Source organism: Ixodes scapularis, unplaced genomic scaffold (assembly GCF_016920785.2).
Source record: "Ixodes scapularis isolate PalLabHiFi unplaced genomic scaffold, ASM1692078v2 PGA_scaffold0__279_contigs__length_252992795, whole genome shotgun sequence".
Classification (NCBI taxonomy): Eukaryota; Metazoa; Arthropoda; class Arachnida; order Ixodida; family Ixodidae; genus Ixodes; species Ixodes scapularis.
In genome coordinates this window covers 239,860,972-239,885,990 of record NW_024609835.1, presented here as the reverse complement: position 1 = coordinate 239,885,990, position 25,019 = coordinate 239,860,972, and the positions used below count along the sequence as shown (strand labels likewise).

Here is a 25,019-nt window from a genome sequence, read left to right as displayed (position 1 = left end):
AAAAATTCAGAGACGGCTCAAATCTTTTTCGGATCAGGGTGAATTTCATCGATGCTCACCAAGTGGCCAAGTACCTTCGTTTCACAAGCTAAAAAGTTTAACTTTTCTTTGAAATTAAGCTGGAGGTTTGTACTAAGAAAGCAGTCAAGCACTTGACGAAGTTGGTGAAGATTATTGTAAGATGTCCCAACGTGGTCAAGAGAACATAAACCAATGTTTCATGTGAGATCCCGGAGGAGGGGCATTACATAAGTCAAATGATATTACCATGAATTGGCAAAGACAATCAGGAGTAATAAACACTATTTTTGGCTTGTCTTCCTCAGAAAGTGGGATTGCGGCAATGGCCTCTGCGAAAATAAAACCGAAAATTAAAACGATGATCCCTGAAGCGCGTCCAGTGTGTTGTCGATTCGAGGCAACGTCTTGAAGTCCTTTGTAGTGGCTTTGTTTAGGCGGCAGTAATTGACGCAGAAACGCCACGAACCATCTCCTTTCTTCGCGAGAACTACAGGTGGCGACCAAGGACTGGATGAAGGTACGATTAGACCTCTGTCTAACACGCCGGCTACGTTTTTTTTTGTTTTTTTTTCGCTTAGCTGGAGTAATTTTGTATGGCCGGTTTTTCAGTGGAGTTGCCGAATCGGCGTCTATTGGATGTGTAACGGTTATCGTCTGAGTGAAAGCGTTCTGACTGAAGTCAAACAAGACGCTATATGCGGTCAGGAGGCTGTGGAGGGAGCGCTTTGTTTTCAGCAGCGGTCAGAGAAATCTGTATCATCTCGACGGGGTGCTCGCGCGCAGCGTCGGTGGAAGCGACGGGTAACGTAGTTTTGTTGCACCTATGGCGTGGTATGTGGTACAAAAAACATGTGCGCCCTTTTGTCCGTTGTACGTCGGGTGTTGCGTATAATATCCCTCTCTCCTGTGGAGGGTACTATGTGGGACAAACTGGCCTATCTCTCAATGAGGGGCAACGTGAGCACAATATATCCTTAACATCAACTGTAGAAGGCCACTTTTCTGTGCATTGTAAGAGGTGTACATGTTTTCCATCGGTTGACAAGACCTCAATTATTGGATGGTACGAAGAAAAACACACACGCGAGGTGCTCGAGGCGTATACCATTATAGGCTTAGGTGATAACTTCATTAGTCAGCCGTCGGTGGCGCTTGCCAAAAAAAAAAAAAAAGTTTCCTTTTTGCGGTCTTTTGGGCGTGACTGAATTTTATGCCCACGTGCCGGTGTCTCTGTCATCTTGTTTTATGGTTCTTTTCTTCACGCAATACATTTCAGTTGTGAGTACGCGCTTCCGTTCTCTTCTTACCTCGTCTGCTGTGTCTATTTGTGCGCGGTCTATCATCATTTTTAATCCTTATCAACTAGCCCAGCTTACTACCTTACTACAGTTGAATTCAAAAAGGTCACTTCACAAGATGTCAGAGACGCAGCTTGATAACAAAGTTCAAATGACAACATGCGGCCGCCTCCAGGAAGTATAGACACGGTTGAGTGATCGAGAGACTGCATCAGTTTCCCTTTGCGCAGGTGTAGCAGGGCGTCCATGAGGGAGTGTCAGCAATTTAAAGTAGGGACGAACACTTTCAGCAATGCATGACTTCGTGGCACCCGTATCGACCAAAGCTGTAAATGTATGTCCGTCAATTTCAACCTGAACCGTCGTTGGTTCGTCACAAGGATGATGTACGTGGAGTTTCGATAGTGCAGCCTGGCCTCCATTGTTAGCACAAGCTGCTGGGTTTAGTTTGATATCTCATTGGATTCGGTAACGGCATTGAGTGGCGACATAGAGCGCTGGCTGGCGAGGCTCAAGCGATGTAGATCGGCCCCGGCGCAAGTTGGGCGGCGAAGATGAATTTCTGGCAAGGTGGTCTCAGAAGGAATGGTGTCGTCGGTGTGGAAGTAGCGGGAGGGTCCCTCCAGAAAAGTCGGCAGACTGGGGCGTCTCTAGGTCGACGGCAATGATGTGCAATATGACCCGGCGTATGACAGTTGTAACAAATTGAGTGGTTGTCTTCCGTTCCTCAGACGTCCGTTCTGCGACGTGCGCCGTAGGTTCGTGGGGGCGTTTGGTTTTGGTGGCGGCCTGAGGTAGCGTAGGTAAGAGTCAGACGGCATTGAACAGAAGTTGTTGCGGCGGTGATGCTAGCACGTGTGTTAGAGTTAGTGGAGCAAGCTGTGACTGCCCGAATTTTTTGTTGCACAACTTTTTGCATAGATTCTACGTGCGGATGTTGATGTGCGACGTAGTGCCCATCAACATCCGCACTGTAGTGCCCATCAACTACGGCACTAAGTGGTGCCGTAGTTCGTCGCGGATGATGGTTCGGATCATTGTTTTAATGGCCGTGTTCAATTTAGAGGCACATTGTGAGTTAAAGGTGACTGATATTTCTGCACGTCGACCGAAAGAGAAGCATGTTTAGAAATAACTCCTACAAACACAGTTTTAACTAAAAGAAAATAAAAATATTAAGGAGTCAAATTGCACATGTTTGTAGGTATGAATGAAAGAATGTAATCAGGATGTAGGTAACGGTGTAAAATACACTTTTCGCCCCCAAAAAGCGCTATATCAGCGTTGTAAAATTACTTTTTTTGAGTGAGGATCAATTTCAGAACGTGCTCTCATTTCGGAAAGTCGTCCCTAAAAAGAGGCACAAAATGGAAGCACGTGACAATACTCAAAATATTTCTCTCAACCTAAGTATTACAATAAGCCCTTGAATTTCTTTTTTTTTTTTTTGTTGTTTTTTTCTTTTTTTTAGGCGGGGGGATTAGTGTTTTTTAGGGAGCACTTTACTGCGGTTGTTGTATTCATGCAAAGATTCTCGCAAGACTACATAGCCACGGTGGCTAAGCGGTACCACCGCACACAACGTTTATGAGGGTGTGAAGCGGTCAATTTCCCTGAACACCACCACTGACCCGCTTCGTAACTGGCGGAGAAGCCCTGCAGCTGGGTGCTCTGGTCCGTCCTGAAGCGCACGTAGAGGACGCTTCCGTGCGACAGAACGGCGGGCGGAAGCGCGGAGCCGCAGAAGCGGCCCAGCAGAGGAGCGTTGTCGTCCCGGCCGTCGTACACCTGCGCACAGCCAGCGCTGAGAGTCACCAGGCCGTTCTGAAGGACTCCAGGTACCGGAGGTCAGTGCAGGGTTCTAATTGGGCATCAATCTCGCGACAGCGTTTGGATGCGACTCGTGCCGAAACCGTGAGAACACGACGCTCAAATGAACCCAGCACGATGTGTCCATCCTCTGTCCTATCTTGTTAAAACACCCGAGACTGGGTGAGAAAATCTTAAAACAACCATAAGTATAGAAGAGACAGGGGAAAAATCAGCCAGACGACGTCCCGAACTCAGAAGTCATCTGACTGACTTCTTTCCCTGTCTCTTTTACTTTTGGTTCTTTGAAGATTTTCTCACCCAGTCTCGGCTGCTTTAACAAAATGGTAAGCTCACACCAGCTCACCCGCGCCCTCACTGCGTTTCCTTTGCGCCATGCTGGCGTACTGTAGATAGGCTTAAGAAGTTCATACAGAATTGTAATCTGGCTGTTGGGGTGGTGTACTTGAAGGAGGGAACTGGGTAAGTCGTGCGCCGTAAGTGATCCGCATTATTGGTGCGTGGCACATGCATGGGTAGGTTACTGAGAAAATGTATTTCAAGTACAAATACAATCACTCTGCTTCAAAACTAATAAAATACGGTTGCAATTACGTCGGCCGTCTTCGCCCTCAGAGCGCGCCGTTATGCCGCTGGTTACGTAGGCCACCTCGAGGCTCAAGAAGCGGGAGTGCGTATATTATTCGTTTGCCCGCGTTCCCTGCTAGGTCGTTCACATTGCACTATAAATGACGCTGAAAACCAACATGTTACTACTATACACTAATTTTAGTTTGTGATTAAGAGCGCCTTAAACATGGCACAACAACCATTTATAACCGCCTTATTTCTTGTCTCCTTACAAATGACCTATTTTGAGACGCTGGCATGCAATAAAAGTACTGTTTCGTGCTGTTTATAAAATATACCTTGTCCTTGATGCATTTTTTTTCGGCTAGGTTCTCTCGACTTTATATTTTCTCACACATATCTTCAATGTTCTCGCGTTTATAAGGAGGTTAACATTTATAAAAAAAAACCTAAAAAAATCTATAGTGGCAAAATGGGGTCTGTGTGCACCTTGTCGTCCGAACCCCGTAGCGGGCAAAGTAACCATCGGTTGGAAGCTATATCTGATGGCTTTAAAACCGGTAACCTTATTCGTAGTAATCCCGTCGAATTGACAATTCATATATTCACTCGGTTCAAAGTCAATTTTTTACCGATAAATACGACTTCTATAGCATAAAAAATTTAAATGGTTGAAAGACTTGACCTAAAAACAGAACCAGCCCATTAAAAAAACGAAAAAAAAAAGCCATCGAACTTTCCCAAACTTTCCTTTTTAATGCCGGGATAATGCACCCATGTGGACAGAGCTGGATAACGTCGGATAGCGCTCTGGCGTCGTCTGTTTTGTGCCTCACAGACGACCAAGTGGCGTTGCGATCTCAAGCAGGAAGAACGAACAATCTCCGAGAGGAATCTCAAAGTCCGATTCAGAGATCATACGAAGCTGGGAGTACGGAACGGTCATTGTTCGCGCGGTGTAGACAGATGTGTTCGCGGTAGTACAAAATAAAATGTTCCCAAAAAACAAAACAGCCCGTTGCTTACGTCGCGAGACTGATTTCGAATAAGGAGCGATTCCAAAACCTGCTTCAATTTCGAAACGTCGATTCCGGAATGGAAACACATTTGAGAATCGCTCGAGCCAATCTCGCCTCCTAGATAACGCGTGTTTTTTTTGTTTTTTTTTTTCTCCGAAGCTGTTTGTTTGGTGAAACGCGTGAGCTACATAAACCTCTCTTTCGAGAGTGTGGTGTTCCTCGAATGCCTCGGCAACTTCGTTAGGCACGTTTGGTAGATTGGCATCTCACCTCGAGCGCGTCCCACCGGCACGCCGAATGCTGCTCCAGGGTGAAGCTGTCGAAGGTGATCTGGAGCCTCTCCTCGGGAGCGGCGCGGATCTCCCACTCGCACAGCAGGCCGTTCTCGTAGGGGCTCGGGTAGGACGGCGACGTGAAGCGGCCCTTGGCCCGGGACAGCACGCCCCCGCATCCAGGAACACCTGTGTACGCCCGCCGCAAAGCATATCAAAATTGGGCCTGATGACGCACGGGCTTTATAGGCGCCTTGCACACGGGCCAGAATACAGCCGCCATCGCTGACCTTCTCATGTCTTACCCAGATACCAAACCATAGAAGCGGGCTTGGACGAGCCTCCACAAAGGCCAATGCTGGGTAGAGGGGAACAGTAAGATCTAAAATGGCAATGACCTGTCCTGTTATGGTAATCATAGAACGAAGCGATCAAAATAAGAGGAAACAAACATGAGCCATTCCTTTCTGCGAGGGTGGATGACCAGCGAAGCTGTTTAACACACGACACAGACGTGACACTGAGTTCAGAACAAAGGTACGAACACGTTTATTGTCTTGATCGGTGGTCACCGTGACGAAAGGTATTTACACACATGCCGAGGACTATCGCCGCCCCGAGGAGCCGGAGGAAACTAGATGGATGGATGGATGGATGAATCCGGCTGAGCACTTTGGATCGGGCGGTAGCTTACGCCACCTAGCCATTTTGTTTTACCATTTAAGCTTAGAATATTTAAATGTGAAGTCTATATTCACTCCGCACTGCAAAGAAAGTGAGGCTATAAAACCCTCTTGCCATCAGATAAAAAGAAAATACCTAGTTTTCTCTCGCTTTCTGCCACCATTCACTTAATCTTTGCTTGGTAATCTCTACAGTTTTGAAATCCACTCTCCCTTCGCTGTCTCTAATACCCAATGACTTTATTCAATCTATGTTGTCTTCGGTAGGCATAGGGTGAAGCCAACGTTACTAGAACAGTCAGTTGGGAAACTCGCCGTCGAGACTTGGGCTGCTGGCGTCCACCGAGACCGAGCTAAATACGACAGCAGCGCCACTCTTTATTATTTGTCTGTAAGGTGGTCACCTTGAGCTTTTAGAAAGCCTGTTTTTCCGTAAAAACAAACGGAAAAGACTCTTTTTGTATAAAATTTGTTGGAGTTTAGTACAAAATGAAGAACGTGTGATATTTTTAAAATCTTTAGTGTGCAAGGTTTTTTGGAACAATTAATATTGTTTTTATCCAACCATGCCTCAGCGGTCCTTTCAGGTAGCGCGTCCCGTCCTAGGTACATTTTAACTTCGGTAGAAATTCGCGGCGCGTCCGCTGGGGAGACGGGGGTGGCACCCATGTAACCTCTTCTGCTGTATCTGTTTCGGCACCACATTGGCCGATGAAAGCCAAAATAGAAGTAACATGCAGTTCCTCGCGTGGCCGCTGCGGGAGAATTGGCGGTGTTGTGTTCGCCATTAGCTCGGTTCTGGAGGACAGATTGGGGCCACTTTTTCAGAGCAGTCTCTATGGCAGTTTCCCAACTGAGTGGTTCTAGTAACGTTGGATGAAGCCCTTTACAGTAGAGTATCAAGTGCTCAGCCGTCTCGTCCTCCTGTCCACAAGCAGTGCACACTGTATCCATTTCCCGCGCGCGCGCGAAAACACACGCGCGACGGGATGGATGGATGGATGGATGAATACGGCTGAGCCCTTTGGATCGGGCGGTAGCTTACGCCACCTAGCCATTTTGTTTTACCATTTAAGCTTAGAATATTTGAATGTGAAATCTATATTCACTCCGCAGTGCAAAGAAAGTGAGGCTATGAAACCCCCTTGCCATCAGTGAGTAAGAAAATACCTAGTTTTCTCTCGATTTCTGCCGCCATTCTCTTAATCTTTGCTTGGTAATCTCTACAGTCTTGAAATCCACTCTCCCTTCGCTGTCTCTAAAACCCAATGACTTTATTAAATCTATGTTGTCTTCGGTAGGCATAGGGTGAAGCCCTTTACAGTAGAGTATCAAGACACGCGCTACGGAACCGCCACCTGGCGGAAGAAAAGGAAGCTAGGCACGCAAGCGCTTGGAAGGACAACAAAGAGAGGGCGATGCGAGCCTCCTTTGAGTTTTTGTTGACGCACACGAAAAATCCACGGAACCCTAGCCATAAACAGCTTCGCTGCAAAACTGAAGGTCGGTTATGGCGGTGCACATGCAGAGCTGCTGCAAACCGTCTATAGCTTCTCCCGTAAAACTAGTGTGTTTCGTTCACACCCACGGTGACAGTACGTTGCGAGCGATGCGCACTCCGGACCAATGAACCGCCTCGCTTTCATCGCCTGACACCGCCCTCTGCACGTGGGTATGGGCGACAGCGAGATCACGGGACAGAGGATAAATGTTTGAGCGCTCCAACGAGCACGTAGTTTCCACCACACTGCCAGCTTAGGGTCAGGAGGAGGAGCAAACGAGTTTTCTGAAAACGCCAACGAATCTTTTTTCAGCGGACAAGGCGATAAACGACGTCACACGCGCACTAAACGCCGACCTACATAGGACGTATTCTCACCATATCTACGCGCGTTTTAGCGGGCCTAATCACGGCATTTGGCGGTTACTTTTTTTACAGAATGGAACAGGAAAGGTTCACCAAACCGCACACGGCGCTTTTGGTCAATGTCTCCTCGGCGTTTCGTGCAGTGTAGCCCGCCTCTCGCTTTTCATGAAAGGACGCAAAATGTAGCTCGGCTGCTATATTATTGCGCTCCTCAAGGAGACAGAAATAACTAAATGTTAATCAACCACGAAAGCCTAAATTGCTAACGCCTGTTTCATGAATGTTGCTTACAATCGCCAAGTTGCCCACAAGTCCCGGCAGGAGGACGGCCGCGATCTCTGCTCAAAACCCTTCCTTTTACAGTTTTTTTTCTTAGATCGCCCGCAAGATAAATGGTTTGTCTTCTGTCTCAGTCGTTCGTCGCTCAATCCAAAACGATATAGCGTTTTCGTACAGTTTGCCAATAAAACAATGAAGGCGCCGAGCGAGATCTTTTTTTGGCGGCTGAGTAAAGCTAGTCAGCCGGCCGCATATTTATAGTCGGTTACAGGTCAAGAAGGTAGCGGCAAATGCCCCTCAAAGGGAATCAGATATCCCTCCGCCACCTCCGCATCCAATAGCGTCCCATCGTTTCCGTGACGTCCCGGCCAACGCGCGAGCAGGGGCTTGCTTTTCTGTGCATATTTGCTCTATCTCTCGACTTTGACTTAGCATTGTGGAAGCCACGAGAGGGATATTAAAGTTTTCCTTCTCCGATGAAAACAAATACGACTCTCGGGGGTAAGCTTCCCCCCCGATGGACACAAAGGCTGCCTTTCAGGGGTTCGGTCCCCCCCCCCCCCCCCCAATGATTACAAAGGTCGCTTTCTTAAAAAGGGTGATCGGAGACAAGTTGGAATCCATTGAAGCGGAACAAGGAGTGTTTCCAGTGAACTCCTCTTTCGACTGAGGATGGATTTGAAACGGGCGCATCAAGCTTGTGGGAGGAGCTTCTCCTACCTTCTTGACTTGTAACCGACTATAGGCAAGCCAATCCTCAAGCAACTTCCGGCTCTCAACTCGGGAGCTGATTGGCCGGCACCGCATCGTGCGCTTCCGGGTACGCCACGCCGAAATACGCCGAACCGCCCATATCTGTCTCGGTCGGATCGCCGAATATGCGCATATTTACGCCGACCTCGAGGCGGCGAGGAAGTGCTCGTCCCGGCGCCCGCTATACGTCGGTATTACGTCCGCCAAACCTCCTCGGACGGCGTAAATACGCGCGTATTCGGCGATCCGACCGAGACAGATCTGGGCGGTTCGGCGTAATTCGGTGTGGCGTACCCGGAAGCGTACGGCGCGGTGCCGGCCAATCAGCTCCAGAGTTGAGAGCCGGAAGTTACCCGAAAATCGGCTTGCTTAGCTATGCGGCCGGCTGGCTGGCTTGACACAGCCGCCGAAATGGGAGCTCGCTTGTCACGTTCCCCGGTTTATCGGCGAACTGTACGAAATCGCTATATCTCTTTGGAACGAGCGATGAACGACTGAGACAGAAGAAAATACCATCGATGTTGCGGGCGATGTGAAAAAAATTACAAAAGGAGGGGTTTTGAGCGGAGATCGCGGCCGTCCCCCTGCCGAGAGTTTTTGGCAACTCGACGTTTCCAACAAACTTTTCTGAAGCATGTGTTAGAAAATTGGGCTTTGGTTGCTTATTAATATTCCGTTATTTCTGTTCCCTTGCGGAACGTAATAATATAGCAGCCGATCTACATTTTGCCACCTCTCATGAAGGCGCGAGCCGGGCTACACTGCATAATACGCCCCTCTTCCCTTCTGTGAAAAAAGCGCCCGCCAAATCCCGCGATTACGCCCGCTGAAACGCGCGTGAATTCGTCGAGAATACGCCCTGTGTGAGCCGGCCTTAATAGCCAATTCACAAGACGGACGAAATCGCGATTTTCGTCCGCGGACGTGAGGACTGATAAATTTGAGCGCCATTTCCCTTTGGAATTTTGCCGGGAGACTGAGTTGAAAAGCGTTTAGTCTAAGCGGCGGCAAAAAGTTGTCTTGCCTTGTATTTTTTATTTTTTATTTTTTTGACAATTAAAACAAAATTAGCTCAGCGTTTTGTTTTGTCATTTTGTCGCGCGTTTCTTGGTCCCGCACGTGAAAGAAACTTTAGAAACTTTGTTCGGCTGAAGCAACGCAGATTCTGGTACTCCTCCGGGTCCGTGTCAAGAAGCTCCAGTCAAAACTCGTCTATAGCACGCCTCGATAATTCTTACACATCCAACCAAGCTTTCAGCGAGCAAGACCTTTCTTGTGGCTGTGGTGTACTTGAGTGTTGTGCACGAGCGCCGAGTGCATGAAGGCATTTCCAAACGCCCCTTCGTGAGCCCAGAACTTTCGTCGCTTGAACACCGAACCCTCCTCGAGCACGACCATGCCTGTGTTACTGTCATGCATGCCTTGGGTTAGTAAGGCTAGTATCGCTTCGCGCGAAGACTATCACGGTGTTTTGTCTCGATCTGTACGTAACAGTGGTGTACAATTCTTTAGAGCGGTACCAAACGTACATTTCTCTCTTGGACAACGGCGCCACGGTGCGATGTTGGAGTTTCGCGGCACTGTGGGGTAGCGAACAGGTTCGGTTCGTCCCTGCTGCCGTCTGCTCGTCGTCTCCCTCGTGTGGATGCGCTTGGGAGACGGACGAACCGCGGACATGTCGTCACGTGATCAATCCGTCCGCGGATCAGTCCGTCCTGTGAATCGGTCATAAATATGTCGCAAACACGCCCTATGCGGTTTGGCCTTAAGGGGGTACGTTAGTAGAACGCCATATTGTTGGTCATTGTTCTTAGCGCATGCGCAGGACTGGCTCCTGTTTATTTTCTTTCAACCACAAATAATAATAATAATAACAACATTAAGAATAATATTATATTTGCGAGACAGAAATGTGATCCTGGGTGGCGTGCAAAGCAGTGTAGAAATGTTAGAACCCGTACGTGAGTGCGCCTTCCAGCCCGCCACCCACATCCTGTCATGATTGGGACAGGATATGGGGTGGGCTGATTGGCCAATTCCTATGCTGATTGGAAGAAATGCACCCAATCAGGATCATTGTTCCTAGCAGAGGATAGACGCGAGTCGGTTTCCCAGTCCGAGCGTAGCGGACGATTTGTAGGGGTAAATCTAGCAGCACCAAAAATGCATCGTCACAGCCCTCGTCGTCTTTGTGCCTCTGCTACGCAATAAAGGAAATTTTGTGAGATTAAAGTATGTAGATGTAATTGAAAATAAAGGGTTTCCCCACAAAAATATTGTATACCTTTCTGATTTACAAACGGATTTTACTTTCTCCACGCGATTCGTGTAAACGACCGCTGGATAAAACAATCTGCGCATGAAGGAAAGTCTGCTTTCCGCCATTGACTGTGTTTCATTTTAGAGCGCAGCTCTTAGGGGCCCGTTTCCGGCTTGAGCGGCGTCGGCGTCGCCGTCGCCGTCGGCGTCGGCGTCGGCGTAACCGCGCGGTGCATCATGGGAAATGTCCCATAATGCATTGCGCGAGCCCCCACCGGGGTCACGTGACCTCGTGGGGGGGCACGTGACCCCCCCGAGGTCACGTGACCCCGGTGCATCATGGGAAATGTCCCATAATGCACCGCGCGAGCCCCCTACCGGGGTCACGTGACCTCGTGGGGGGCACGTGACCCCCCCCCCCCGAGGTCACGTGACCCCCCGAAGTCTTGTGACTCCCCTGAGGTCACGTGACCCCCGCCGATGTCGCGTGACCCCCAATGACGTCATCGTCACTGATGACGTCACCGGCATCCACATCGTCATCGTCATCATCACTGATGACGTCATCATCACTGATGACGTCACCGGCATCCACATCGTCATCGTCATCATCACTGATGACGTCACCGGCATCCACATCGTCATCGTCATTATCACTGATGACGTCACCGGCATCCGCATCGTCATCGTCATCATCACTGATGACGTTACCGACATCCGCATCGTCAGCGTCATCATCACTGATGACGTCATCAGTGACGTCACTGATGTCGTCACCGGCATCCACATCGTCATCGTCATCGTCACTGATGACGTCACCGGCATCCGCATCGTCATCGTCATCATCACTGATGACGTCACCGGCATCCGCATCGTCATCGTCATCATCACTGATGGCGTTACCGACATCCGCATCGTCAACGTCATCATCACTGATGACGTCATCAGCGACGTCACTGATGACGTCACCGACATTCGCATCGTCATCGTCATCATCACTGGTGAAGTCATCAGTGACGTCACTAATGACGTCATCGTACCCGCATCGTCATCGTCAATGATGACGCCATCAGTGACCTCAGTGATGACATCATCGGCATTGGGGGTCACGTGACCCCCAAGGTCACGTGACCCCCCCCTGGTTAGTTTAACCCCCCCCAGTGCCCTTCCCTCCTCCTCCTCAAGAGCTGCGCTCTAATTCGGCGTTACAGGGAGTTGTAAGCAGCTTTCACTTTTTTAATTGTAAGCGAGTTATTCGATTAGAATGAACTAAATCATGCTTTCACTCATTAATGACGCTCTAAAGGGAATACGGTTTTGAATAAAAAGAAGTGCGCTGAAATGTTTGTGACGCGAAGAACAAAACTACTGGCTTTCGCATACAGCGTTAAATCCGAACCATTCGTGCCTGCTACCTAATACCGATACCTCGGTATTTTGTTTAATCGAGCAGATTGCACCTGCTGCACCTCTGTCAAGTTCATTCCTCACACGGCCATGCGGAAGTTGTGGAATTTTGGAGCCAAACATCTCCCATCGGTAAAAGAAAGCGAGTTGAACATAAATACTTAAAATCCAAAGAATAAAACGCGGTAGACAAGCAGACGACAATCATGTTCTTCCACGATGGCCTTGAGTGAAAGAACGTGCTTGTCATCTGCTTGTCCTGCGTGTTCTGTTCTTTCGCTTTTAATTCTCCCATTGCACACCGGAAGAACAATTATATCTTTACGCAAGTATTATTTTTAAAAAAAAAATTTTGGTGTACGCGTACAGCAGGTGGGATACTCATGCCCAATAATTGACGCATCGGCTAAAAGCTGGGCACAAAAATAACTTATTTTCAATACAGTCGAAATAGTTCTAGGCTATCAACGTCAGAGATACATTTGTCGCCAGGATTACGTAAATTTGCAGCTGGGTGAAAAGTAAACCACGTAAGCATCTTTTTCATGTGGTTCGCGGGAATCTGCGTATGCATCGTCATCGTTACTCGTCATTTTACGGAGTTAGGTTCCCTATAGGAACTAAGGTCCCTTAAAACTTACTGAACCGATGTGCAGAACTGTATCGTTCGAGGCATTCTTTTTTCCAAACACAATAACCGATTGGAACACGCTTTTTGAAATTATTGTGGATCTGGGAGCACTGACTGCCCTTATTCACGTGCATCTAACGCATTTATAAATGAGGAAAAAAAAACATATTCTGACAAGAAATTTACAACGTGATTTTTCGCTGCTTTAGTTCATTAGAATGATCATATAATTTAATGATCTAAGCGTTCTCTGTATGTTTCAATAGCGGGAAGATCGTCTGCCCCAGCGGGCGTCTAGTGTCGCCGTTGTAAGACATTAAGCCAGTGGGTTACCGTACCGCTGCTGGCCTGGAGCCTTTAACATGCAGCACGCAGTAGTAGTGACATTCGACAGCATGCAGGGATGATGCTCATCGAGATCGAAACGGGCAGGGACCCCTAAAGAAACAAGCTATAGCACAAATAGGTTTTCTTTTTTTCCTGGAATTAAGATATCTAAGCCTGACACCTGTATGTACGGCTGCCTCCTCGGCAAAACACTATTCGCGGGCAAATATAGAAGCAAAGGCTCGAGCAGAAAATGCTTTCGAGCGGCGTTTTCCCACCTGGTACGGAAGCGTAGGTGGCGTGGAAGCCCACGTCGGTGCTCGAGTCGTCCGAGTGAAAGTGCAGCAGGGCCAAGTGGCTCGACGTGAGGACCGGGCGCGGACCGGGGGCCCCGCTGCCGCAGAAGGTCCCCAGCAGCTGGTCCCGCTCACTGGCGCCGTCGTACACCTGAGCCAGGTCACGAAAATGTTTCGTCGTCGAACATCTCGCTTGGCGCAGGAAGGGGGGGAGGGGGAGAGGGGGAGGGCGGCATTCGCGGACGGGAGAAATCCGACTGATTTTCCCGCGGAACCTGACCTTTTCGTCACATGAGAAAAACCTCAGGTTTCACGATGCCCGAAAGCATGTGCGCAGCCCCTCTTCTAGCTGTTAAATATCTTCATGACACTAGGATGTCGCAATTGGGCCCCAGCCTGACGTCAAGCGTCCTTCGACCCATTGACTGGGTCACGTAACCCAGCCGAACGGAGAGGCAGCACTCGTGTCGAATCTGTGTCAGCGCTAAAACTATCGCTATTAAGGCTTTAAGCCTTATATGCCTCGTCGTTCGGTCGACCTTCAAAGTCCTTGAGCGAAAACACGTCGGCGACACGAATGGTACCAAAACGTTTACGTGACCACTCAGGCGATTAGAGACAATGGAATTAAGAAGGATGACAAAGCAAATTAAGAGGAATCAAAGTGAATGAAGAGCAATAAAGGGAATTAAGATGAATTAAGTCGATGACTAAGCGAATTAACATGATGACCCAGCACATTGAGAAGGATGACTCAGCACATCAAGAGGGGTGTCTGTCTTTAATGCATCGGAGCTTGGGCTTTCGCCTTTATGTCGTCTTAGGAATCACATAAGAGACCCTGTGAATTCTTTTGTATGGTTTTTGATTAATCTGAGTAGTGCTGACCCGCCATGGGACTACTTGCCTTGAGGAAATCGAACGAGCAGTTGTGGTGGTGCTCCATCTGCACGGTGGCCAGGTGGATCTGGATGCGCTTCCCGGGAGGCACGGCAACGGTCCACATGCAGTCCCGCGAGGACGGGTAGTGGTCCGGGTAGCCCGGGGAGCTCACCGACCCGACGTCGGCCACCGGGAAATCCCTGCCGCACACTGCACAGGCCGATAGTGAAGCAGCATGAAATGCTTCGGAACAATCCCCCAAATGTGCCCGGCTGTCCACTCGCACGTTTACTTGCTAAGTGCTCCGAGGAAATTAACGTCACGTGACACCGATGTTTGACCCCGTGACGTCACGAGACAATGCAGACTTGGAGTGACTTCAGGTCTCGTGACTTCAGCTTCCAAGCTAAATCTAAAAGCGAAATTTAGGAGTTTTCTCAATGAATTAAGCAGGGTAATGGATCTCAAGTCATCTGAAGTCACGCAACTTTAGGTTACGCCATGGCATCTTCTGACGCTACGGTGTCAAATCGAGGTGTCTGTGATACCATTACTTCAAGTGAGGTAGTCAATTTACTTTATAGATTTGGCAGGAGCATAAGTAAACATTGTTTTTGCTTTTCATTCCCGAAACGAATGTTTAATATCCTCTAAGCAAATTTTGAACGATCGCTGTTTAAAAACTGCATATCAGGCATTATAGGACTTTAGAAATAAAGTGGTGATTTCGTTGTTGATTCGTCAGACACTGGAACACCGCAAGTGTGCGAGCACTCACCGGGATCCGTCGTGATCCAGTCAAGGGCAAAGCCGATGCCGGTGACGGAACTGTCCGTCTTGAACCAGAGGAAGAGGCTGTCGTGCGTGGACGCCAGGTTCTTTCCGCGGAGCGTGGTGCCGCAGTAGCGGCCCAGGGCCCGGCTCATCGACGTCGGACCGTCGTGGATTTCGAGGAAGTCGAATCCGCAGTCGGAACCGCCGTCTTCGAGGTGAAACTCTGAGAAGCTGACGTTCAGCACCTGCATGAAACAGCATCCCGCTGGTGATCGAACCTGTGTTATTGACTAGCTACGCTGACACAGCACTCGTGACCAATACGTGACCCTGGCTGGCCTTCCGCTGATGATGTAGAACATTTATCACTACGGCTTCTCATCTAGGTGGTGTTGCAGCAGACAATACCGCGACACTCATCTTGTTTTGTTTTTTTGTTTTTTTTTCTTGTGTGTGTGTGGCTATATAACGTGTGAATTTTCAATAAACATCAGTTGAGAGTGCGCCTTGTCCTGTTTCCCTTCGTATGTGTCCCTGTATTTTTTCGGCGCTTTTTGCTTGCAATGAACCAACTGGCCCAAATCTCCACTTTACTAGCCATCGCATACTACCAGAAACAGGTATCTATGCAATATGCCATGAGTCAGTTCGCCCACTTTCCTTTTTATACTGCTACGATTAAAAAAGATAACACATCTCTGTGTTTCCGTCCATGAGGTTTTCACATTGTTCAGAGCTCATGAGTTTGTTTTTAATCTTTTCTCATACTAATATTACTTCTACGTAAGGGTCGTGTGTCCTGCTCATGTCAAAGGTTCATGCACGTAACCTTTTCAATTACAATGTTTACATACTTATATTCGTTCGGCATCATCTTATGTATGTTCTAAGGCGATACCTGCTTTCGGTATGGAATAAGAAGCTTTGCTTTAGCGCTCCAAATGACGCGGCTATGCCACAGCATTAAACTAAGACTAAAAGTGCTCAGTATGCCGGACGAAGATGATGTGCTGTCTGAGGCTGCCTACCTTGCCTCGAGTCGTCCTCAGCACCCAGATGCAGTTCCGCTTGTGGGTGTACGCTTCGCCGGTCTCCGGGTACCGCAACGTCCCGTTGGTACCGTACAGCTGGCCCCCACACGCTGCGACGGAAAATGCGACATTTTACTAAGTTGGAAATTAATTATATAAGCGTAAGCTAGGCAGTGACTCTTCCAGAGTATCGTTGCAGGATTCAAGAGACGACTGAAGTTGCTCATTTGGCTTTTGTACCACCATTTGTAATGTACCATAGGGAGTACAGCCTCCCACTTTATAAAGGACTCGTTCGTCTGGACACTTTACGCCGCGGTGTTAACCACACCTCGGTTAGAGGCACATTGGTTCCAGAGGGAGAACAAAACAAAGGATTAAGAAAACCGTTACTTCTCACGCGGACCGAAAGTCATGATATAAGGTTACACGTTACTGTTCATCAATATCAACTTTACTCGGTTGCCAACAAAGCTGACCACATACACCTAGTGCGTTGACTATACAGATGCGCTTCCAGCATATGCAGTATGCAGAGAAGCTTACCCTGCCGCGGCTCCTCGCAGAGGGGCCCGGTCCACTCCGGCGTGCAGGTGCAGGCGACGCCCGTTGGTCCGTCGTTGTGGCACGTGCCGTTGTTCTGGCACGGGTCGCTGGTGCACCCGCCTTGAGCCTGATCGCAGAGCCGGCCCGAAAAGCCTGCCTCGCAGACGCACTGAAAGCTGTTGCCGAACGCCTGCGCCAAGAAGCCGGGTGGAGACCATGGCCTTTGTTCTGGCTCCCTCGCGCTGCACTGCCTCTTGCACGCCTATGGCCGCCATTGGTGCGGTTTTGTGGTGATTCCCGTGCGTGTACGTATGTAGTACTACAGGGTGCCTCGAATAGCAGTTAGGCTCTTTAAATCCACCGCAAAAATACGTTTCTTAATCTATCCCGCTAGGATATTATGTAGCGTTGCCCACAGGTGGTGCATTGTTTCTATAACATTTGCAAAGAGCGAACTTACTTAAGGGAAAAGTAAAAAAAAAGAAGAATGCCTTAACTCCGATGGAAACGCAGCAAAGCCACCGGTCTTCAAACAATAGGGCGCCCTCTTGTTTCTCTTTTATTATCTGTTTTCTTTCCACGCCGCCCCCCTCCCTCCCAACTAATGTTGACCGTCTGGCCTCTGGCTATCACATACACGTTACTATTTCCCAGTGTTGGCGGTAACGCGTTATTTTCTTCTGTAAAGTAGTAACCTACTCGTTACCTTTTCAAAACAGTAACGTGTAACGCACTCACGTTACTTATTTCGAGTACCGGATAATGTAGTTACGTTACTCCTTACATATTCTTCCCTAAAATACTGTAGACGACCTGTGTTTCGCGGGTTTAATATTTCGCGATTTAGGTCAAAGCTGAAATTTCCGAATAATTCGCGGGTTCTAATTTTTTCGGCGTGGTGAGATCTCAATATAGATTGAAATGTGTTTACATTTTACCGAAATTGTTCGCGAGACCTATTTTTCGCGAAATGTAGGCGATTCAAGCAATTCGCGAACATTGGGTCCTTGCGAAAATTAAGTAGTTCTGAGTGTTACACTTAAATTTATTCCGTGTTACTAGGTGCCAAGCCATGAAAAAAAACTGTGAGTGTGCAGGCGAGCTGGTGGTAGCTAATCATGTCGTTTAACACCTAAGACTGGGGTACAAAAAAGGAAAAAAAAAACTTTTGTTTCTTCAACTAACGTGTTTTTCTTTTCTGCCTCACAGTTTTAGGTGTTAAACGACATATATGATACGCCATGTGAAGTTTCTGGCTTTTGGCCTTTTGCTTTGCGTTTTTTCTTTTGCTTATTTTGGGTGAAACCGTAAAAAAGATAAGGAAAATATATTCAGTTTCTGCATGGGCATAATGTTTCTTGAAATATGGTGCTTATGCATATATCCAACGTCAAAACATTAAAGCATGCTATTTCAAAGTATTAAAACGGCTGCTCCGTTCCACGGTGCACGATGCGAAGACGTCGAAGACTAGATCGGTCAGTACAAACGCGCTGCCCGCCACAATGGCTGGACAAACGAGCAGTGCCTGCAAAACACCTATTTCTCGCTTGAGGGGACTGCTAGGCACTGGTACGAAAATCACGAGTCTTCTTCCCCATTGTGGGACGTCTTCAAGAACGAGCTGAAGGGGACGTTTGTCACCCCACACCGCCGAGAAAGAGCCAAAGACCTACTTCGAGCCAGAACCTAGGGCCCCACCGCCTTCGGGGCAGATGTATTGCGCCTGAGCACCCTTGCTGACGCGCGAGCCACAGACGTCAAGAAGTTGCGGTCCTCATGCGCGGGGTGAGAGACCATATACCTGGAGGCCTCGTCCGCTGCCCTTTGGCCAGGGTCGAAGTTTTGACACCGACGCCACGAACATGAAGCGTGCCTTGCAAGCCCGAGCCAGTAAATATCAGAGACTACCCATCGTCACTGCCCTTGGGCCGTCTAGCTGCGAGTTTTTCTCCAGCATCCAAGGCATTGGCGAGATAATTCACGACGTTGTCCGATAATAGCTCAGGAAGCTTCTGCTGCCTAAGAGCCGGCTTCGCGGTTTATAGCCGAAGTTGTCCGCGAGGACGTTCATCGGGCAATCCAAGAGCTCCTGCCAGCGTAGCGACACCCGAGGAGCCCATCCTGACCTACGCTGCAGTAGCTAGGAAACCGGCGCCAACTGCCCGGTAGTATTCGGCGCCGCCTCGACGTGAGCTACCAGTGTCGCAGACTTTCCGACGTCGGGAAAGGCAGCCTCAGCTCGTCTGCACCGAACAACCGGCGCCTAAGAAGACGGATGTGTGGCGCGCGGCCGATCAACGACCCCTGTGTTATCGCTGTGGCGAGGCCGACCAGGTCTAGCGGAGATACCCATACCGACAAGTGGGCCTGCGAGGTTTTGCGCCGAGCGATCCGCGACCTGCCATAGGGGGCGACCAAGGGACATCAAGGAGTACCTCAGACGGCACCTGTCCCCGGTGCTGACTCTACCACGAGGTTCTCGCTAACATTCACTTCGACGTGCGTTTTCGCCATTCTGTCGCTCTCGGCGGGGAAACTAAGTTCGGAAACGCCTGGAGGTGGCGTTGCCGAAGACGACCTAAGTAAAGAGCCTCCAACAACGCCAGTGCGCTCCCACACTCCCGACGCCACGCATCGAAACGACACTTCCGCAACGGTACGCAGTAACCTAAACGTTGTTATCGACGGCCACAACGCATCGGCATTCATGAACACCAGAGCAGACTACTCAGTCTTGAGAGGGAGGCTCTCTCGCCGGTTGCGAAAAATTACGACGCCCTGGGGTGGACCTCAAATTCGAACCGCCGGAGGAAACCATATTACGCCCGTCGGAATGTGCACTGCCCGAGTCGAGATTCTCGGCGAGACGTGCCCTGTGAAGTTCGTCGTTCTGCAAGACTATGTGAGGGATGTTATCCTCGAAATGGACTTTCTTTGCGGGTATGGCACCGTCGTGGACATCGGGGCAAACCGGCTGACGCTGCGAAAGCCTGTTCGTCCGCCGTTGGAGACCAACACAACGTCAACCACGATCTGAGTTGTTGCCGACCATGTTAACTGCTGCATCTCAGACATCATCTTTTTTCCGCTTGTGCGTCTGGTGTCGCACTAACGACGACGACAACCAACAGACAGTCTCGAGAACAACGCGCGAGCAATCATGGAACTGATGACCTACCCCAACTAGCTGCCGATGCCCGGTCTATACCAAAAGTACATCTCGTGTAAATACTTGTACATAGATTAAAGAGCACTAGTAAAGTCTCTAATGGCGAATTCCACTGGTCGTTTTGGAGCGCGCCGGGATCAACTTTTCTGGATGGATCCTATTTCACCGGGCGATCGGGATCAAGACGGACGTGTTCCACTGGTCGTTTTGGATTAGATCCCGCTCCAGATCTCGATCTGGATCCGAGAAAAGTCACTTCGCCGATTTCGGCGGATTCAACCGGAAACCAGCCGGACCAGCCCTCGGCGCACACACGTGACTTCCTTTCTCGCGGGGCATCTCGCCTGATCTCGCCCATCTCGCCTCAGAAGAATTCGTAATGGCCGCTCGGGAGGTGCCGCCTGTACCGTCCACCTTAGTAACCCTACTGCTGCTGCTGCTTGACGACAGCTCGTCGTCAAGTTGCTCGAGCAGCTTCCGGCATTCCGGCCATATTTGCTAGAAGCTCCTGAGCTATTCCTGCCGCTCGTGCGTCGAACACGTGTTAGCGCCGCGATCGTGAAAACGTTTTCGAAACGGCCACGGCGGCCGCGGAAAGGGGATTCCCGGGCAGGTGAATGACGGGAAGGCATCCGCCGATCCCGAAGCAGTGGTCATATTCCACGGGGGATCCGTAGGCGGCGCGACCCCGTTCGGATCGTGTGCTCCATTCCGGATTTTGTCAATTGATACCGGCGCGCTCCAAAACGCCCAGGGGAATTCGCCATAATAATGTGTAGCATTATCCTGACTCCGCGATCGAGTGTTTCCGTGACCGTCATAACCGACGCAGCCATGTGCGGTGAATCTATGCTGGGAGGCAACGTCGAACTGCTTTTTGAAATATGAATTGTCGTAGCACGAGGTGTAAGGATCTCCAAGAATGACGTACAACTGTTCTCGTAACAAACTTTCGAGAGAATCTACAGCACCTAGCGAAAGGTACCACCATGGGCCACGTCGAGGAGCTCCAAGCATTAGCCATGGTCACCGCAATCTCTGAGGAACCACGTCATCACAACACAAGAGCTCGTCGACGCCGCAGCTCGGCATTCACCTCGAGCTTCCAGCTTCAAAGTGCCAGAAGCTGGTTAATCTTTTTGCTGAATACAGTAACTGTTTAGCCACGTCGCCAAAAGTTTGCTGAAGGCTAGTGGGAAAACATCGCAGTGTTACCGACGACGACGTTCACCCCGTACACCAGTCACCGTGTCGTGTCTTTTTGAACAAGAGGAAAGTCATCCAAGAACAAGTTCAGTAAATGCTCGACGATGACATCATCCAGCCGTCAAGCAGTCCATGGGCTTCGCCTGTTCTGCTTGTAAAACAGCGTTTCCACTCTCGTGAAGAAGGAAGACCAGCGGAGCTGTACGCGATACATTGTCGTCGTCCGTTCTGCGCGCTGTTTCCTACAATAAATTCCCACCAACGCGCCCAACTATCCATTCTTCAATTAAAGCTGGAAAGGTTGCCGCCATCTACGAGCGACGGTGGAAACCATACTGGTTGTGTGCTTGCCGCCGTCGCTTATTGATGGTGGTAACTGTCAAGGTAGGTTTGTGTCAATACACACGGACACAATCCTGGGGAACCTAGCCCTTAACAGCTCCGCTGTAAAAGGACGGAACCCTGAGTTTTTGTGAGGACTATCGCCGACTCTGTGAAAAAGAAAGACGTCTTCCCGCTGCCCCGCATCGACGCTACTCTAGACCTTCTGTGCCACTTCCTATACTTTTCGCAGATGGACTTGAAGAGTGGCTACTGTCAGATCGAGATTGATAAACGGGATCGGGAGACAACTGCTTTCGTCACGTCCGCGTGAGTGTACAAATTGAAAGTGATGCCCTTTGTATGCACAGCGCCAGTGACCTTCCAGCGTGTCATATACACCGTGCTAGCAGGCTTAAAACGGCATATCTTTCTCGTCTACCTCGACGACGTTGTGGTGTTCGCTAGCAACTTCGAGGAGCACTTACGACGACTCCGTGCCATACCTCAAGCCATCAAGGCCGCTGGACTTGCTCTCAAGTCAACGAAATGTCGGTTAGCTCATGGTGAGCTCAAGTTCCTAGGTCACGTCGTAAGCAGCGAGGATGTACGTCCCGAATCCAAGAAGACGCGCGCCGTAGCTGACTTTTTCCCGCCGTCGGACAAAAACGCCGCAAGGGGATACCAGGGCCTCTGAGCCTACTACATCCGCCTCGTTAGAGATTTTCCGAAGCTTTCTGATTCACTGACATACCTTACAAAAGACGCCGTAAAGTTTCAGTAGACAAAAGAGTACCAGCGGGCGTTCGATGAGTTGAAACAAAGACTTCAAACACCTCCCGTCCTTGGCCATTTCGACCAGCATGCAGAAACAGAAGTTCATACGGACGCAAGTAACACGGGGCTTGGCGCGATGTTTATCAAATAAAGTAGGGAAGAGAGTGGCTAGTCGCCTATGCATGCCTGACACCCTCCAAGGCGGAAGGTAATTACTCTACGGCAGAGAGAGAATGCCTCGCCGTCGTCTGGGCCATCACAAAGTTTCGCCTGTACTTGTACAGAACACCGTTCCAATTAGTTACGAACTACCACTTGCTCTGCTTGCTTGCGAATCTGAAGGACCCCTCAGGACGCTTCGCCCGGTGGAGTCTCCGACTGCAGGAGTCTGACATGACCGTGATGCACAAGTGGGGCCGAAAACACAGTCAAGCCGATTGTCTGTCAAGTGCCCCAGTCGAGGCCGGTCCTGTCTGCACTAAAGACGCGACGACGAGTCTTTCCTCGGCGGAGTAACCTCAGTGACATGGCGGCACTTTAGAGAGATGATCCTGAACTGTGAGGACTCATCGAGCACCTAGAGGGACAAGAAGTGCGGTCCCCCCGTTTTTAGACAAACACTGCCAACCTTCTCCACCCGACAAGGTGTGCTCTACAAGGAAAATTTTAGCCATAACAACACGGTGTGGTTGTTGGTGATCCCTTCCAGTCTTTGAAAAGAGATATTTCAAGTATGCCACGATGACCCGACGGCGGGACATCTTGGATGAGGCAGGACGCCTGCCAGGATACGCGAGAATTTCTACTGGCCCCAAGCTTGCGAAGTCAGCCTATCATTACATCCGACCCTGCCACGAGTGTCAACGACGGAAGAGACCACTGACGAAACCGCCAGGACATCTTCAGCCTATTGCACCACCATCTGCCCCCTTCCAGCAAATCGTAATAGATTTACTAGGACGTTCCCACCATCGACGCAGGAAACCAATGGATAATCGCCGCGACCGATTACCTTACACGGCACGCCCAGACGAAAGCCCTTTCGTCAGGTGCGGCTGTTGAAGTCGACAAAATCTACATCCAGTCCATCGTCCTCCGGCACAGTGCCCCCGAAGTCCTCATAACTGACCGTGGATCATCGTTCATGGCCCAAGTGACGCAAGAAATCCTTTGTCTCAGTAGCACCAGCCACCGTCGAGCCACTACGTGCGTACCATCTGCAGACAAATGGACTAACAGAACCCCTAAGCAAACAATCGCCGACATGATCTTTATGTACGTGGACATAGAGTACAAGACGTTGAACGAGTTATTGCCCTACGTCACGTTCGCCCACAACACCGCGGTTCAAGAAACCACAAGAGTTACATCTTTTTAGCTGGTACATGTTCGGAAGGTAACGACCGTGCTCGAAGCGATGCTGCCCCACGAGCCAGCTGATGATGGGAGCGACGACGCTGCAGGTGGTTGCTCAACGGGCCGAAGAAGTCCGCCCGCGCGCTCGACTCCGAATTCAAGAGAAGCAACGTGTCGACGCTGGCCGCTACAACCTTCGTCTTCGGGACTTTCACTTCCAGCCCGGAGACAAGGTGTGGGTGTGGACAGCCATTCGTCGCCACGGCCTCAGACAGAAAATGCTGAAACTCTACTTCAGCCCCTACGAGGCAATTCGTCGACTCGGACTTCCGAGCTACGAGGTGATGCCTGACGGTTACAAGAACATCATCACGCCACCCACCATGACCTGAAGTCGTCCACGTCGTGCCCCTCAAGCCGTACTACGCTCGATAGGACCGTGAACTGTGATCACAAGCTACGCTCGACATGAGTGTTTTCTCAGACAGAGATAGGGTACCTCAACCTTGTTTCTTAATCTGGCTGATTTTCTTTATTTTTATTTTTCTATCAGTCCTAATTTTTCTCAAATAATTTTTAATAATTTTAAGTGGGAATACAATTGGCATCTTAAGTTATTAAATCTCCTCTCATTTTGGTCTTTCTCTTATCATGCATTAAACAAACAGTTGTTAGTAAGCACTTGTCCTGTTCATTCCGTGTCCTGTCCTTGTCCTTTGCGCTTTTGTAATTAAGATGTTTAACCAACTAGTCCAACAGTTCATTTTAATTCATGTTTATGATTTCGCAAGAGTTTAACAATTCTATCGTATTCGTGCTTATTTAAATATTTACTCTACATAACCTCAAGCGCTGAAGCACTGTATAGGGGATTGGGCGAGGGGGGGGGGGGGGGGGGCGGGGGAGGGAAGGAGTGACCACGAAAGTAAAGAGGGGAAAAAAGGGGCAAGTTTCATAAACACTGCAGTAATTGGAAACACGAATAATGACTTCTTGCACAAAGTGAAATAATTGCCCTGTTCATCTTCTATTAATTAAAACACACTAACTGACTATTTAATTGAAAATATTTTTTCTCACTTTTGAAGAAAGTTAGAGTCTAACGTGTCAGTTCTTCTAATGTGTCAGTGTTTTCCAGAGTTCCCCAGTCACGTTACAGTTTACCACGCCGGGGCACCTACCACAAAAACAGCTTTAAGCAAGATTGGTGACATTTAGCAAATTCCCACATTCTACTTCAGCTAAAGAGTCAAACGCAGGATAGGGATTGGACACGAGTCTCCACCGAGCGCTGACGCAGCAGTCGTGTCCAATGCTTGCCCCAACTTTGCCTTTTTAGAAGACGCTGAAAGATCACCACTGTGGCCTTGTTATTTAGGAGGCGTTGGACAGGCTAGCGGCTCGTAAACCTTGTCTCTAGTTTTTTTTTTTTTTTTTTTTTT

General features: G+C 49.3%; 1 protein-coding gene across 1 annotated transcript in view; it reads right to left on the bottom strand.

Moving 5' to 3' along the window:
• The window catches only part of LOC8033550 (cubilin), a 264,814-nt gene that overhangs the window by 151,048 nt on the left and 88,747 nt on the right, over positions 1-25,019 (bottom strand). The window contains exons 14-20 of the mRNA XM_042291012.1: positions 16,746-16,935; positions 16,197-16,309; positions 15,173-15,413; positions 14,420-14,604; positions 13,495-13,663; positions 5,009-5,199; positions 2,951-3,107 (exon numbers count right to left, since the gene is read on the bottom strand). Of these exons, the coding sequence (XP_042146946.1) occupies positions 2,951-3,107; positions 5,009-5,199; positions 13,495-13,663; positions 14,420-14,604; positions 15,173-15,413; positions 16,197-16,309; positions 16,746-16,935 (1,246 nt within the window). The remainder of the gene's footprint in view (positions 1-2,950; positions 3,108-5,008; positions 5,200-13,494; positions 13,664-14,419; positions 14,605-15,172; positions 15,414-16,196; positions 16,310-16,745; positions 16,936-25,019) is intronic.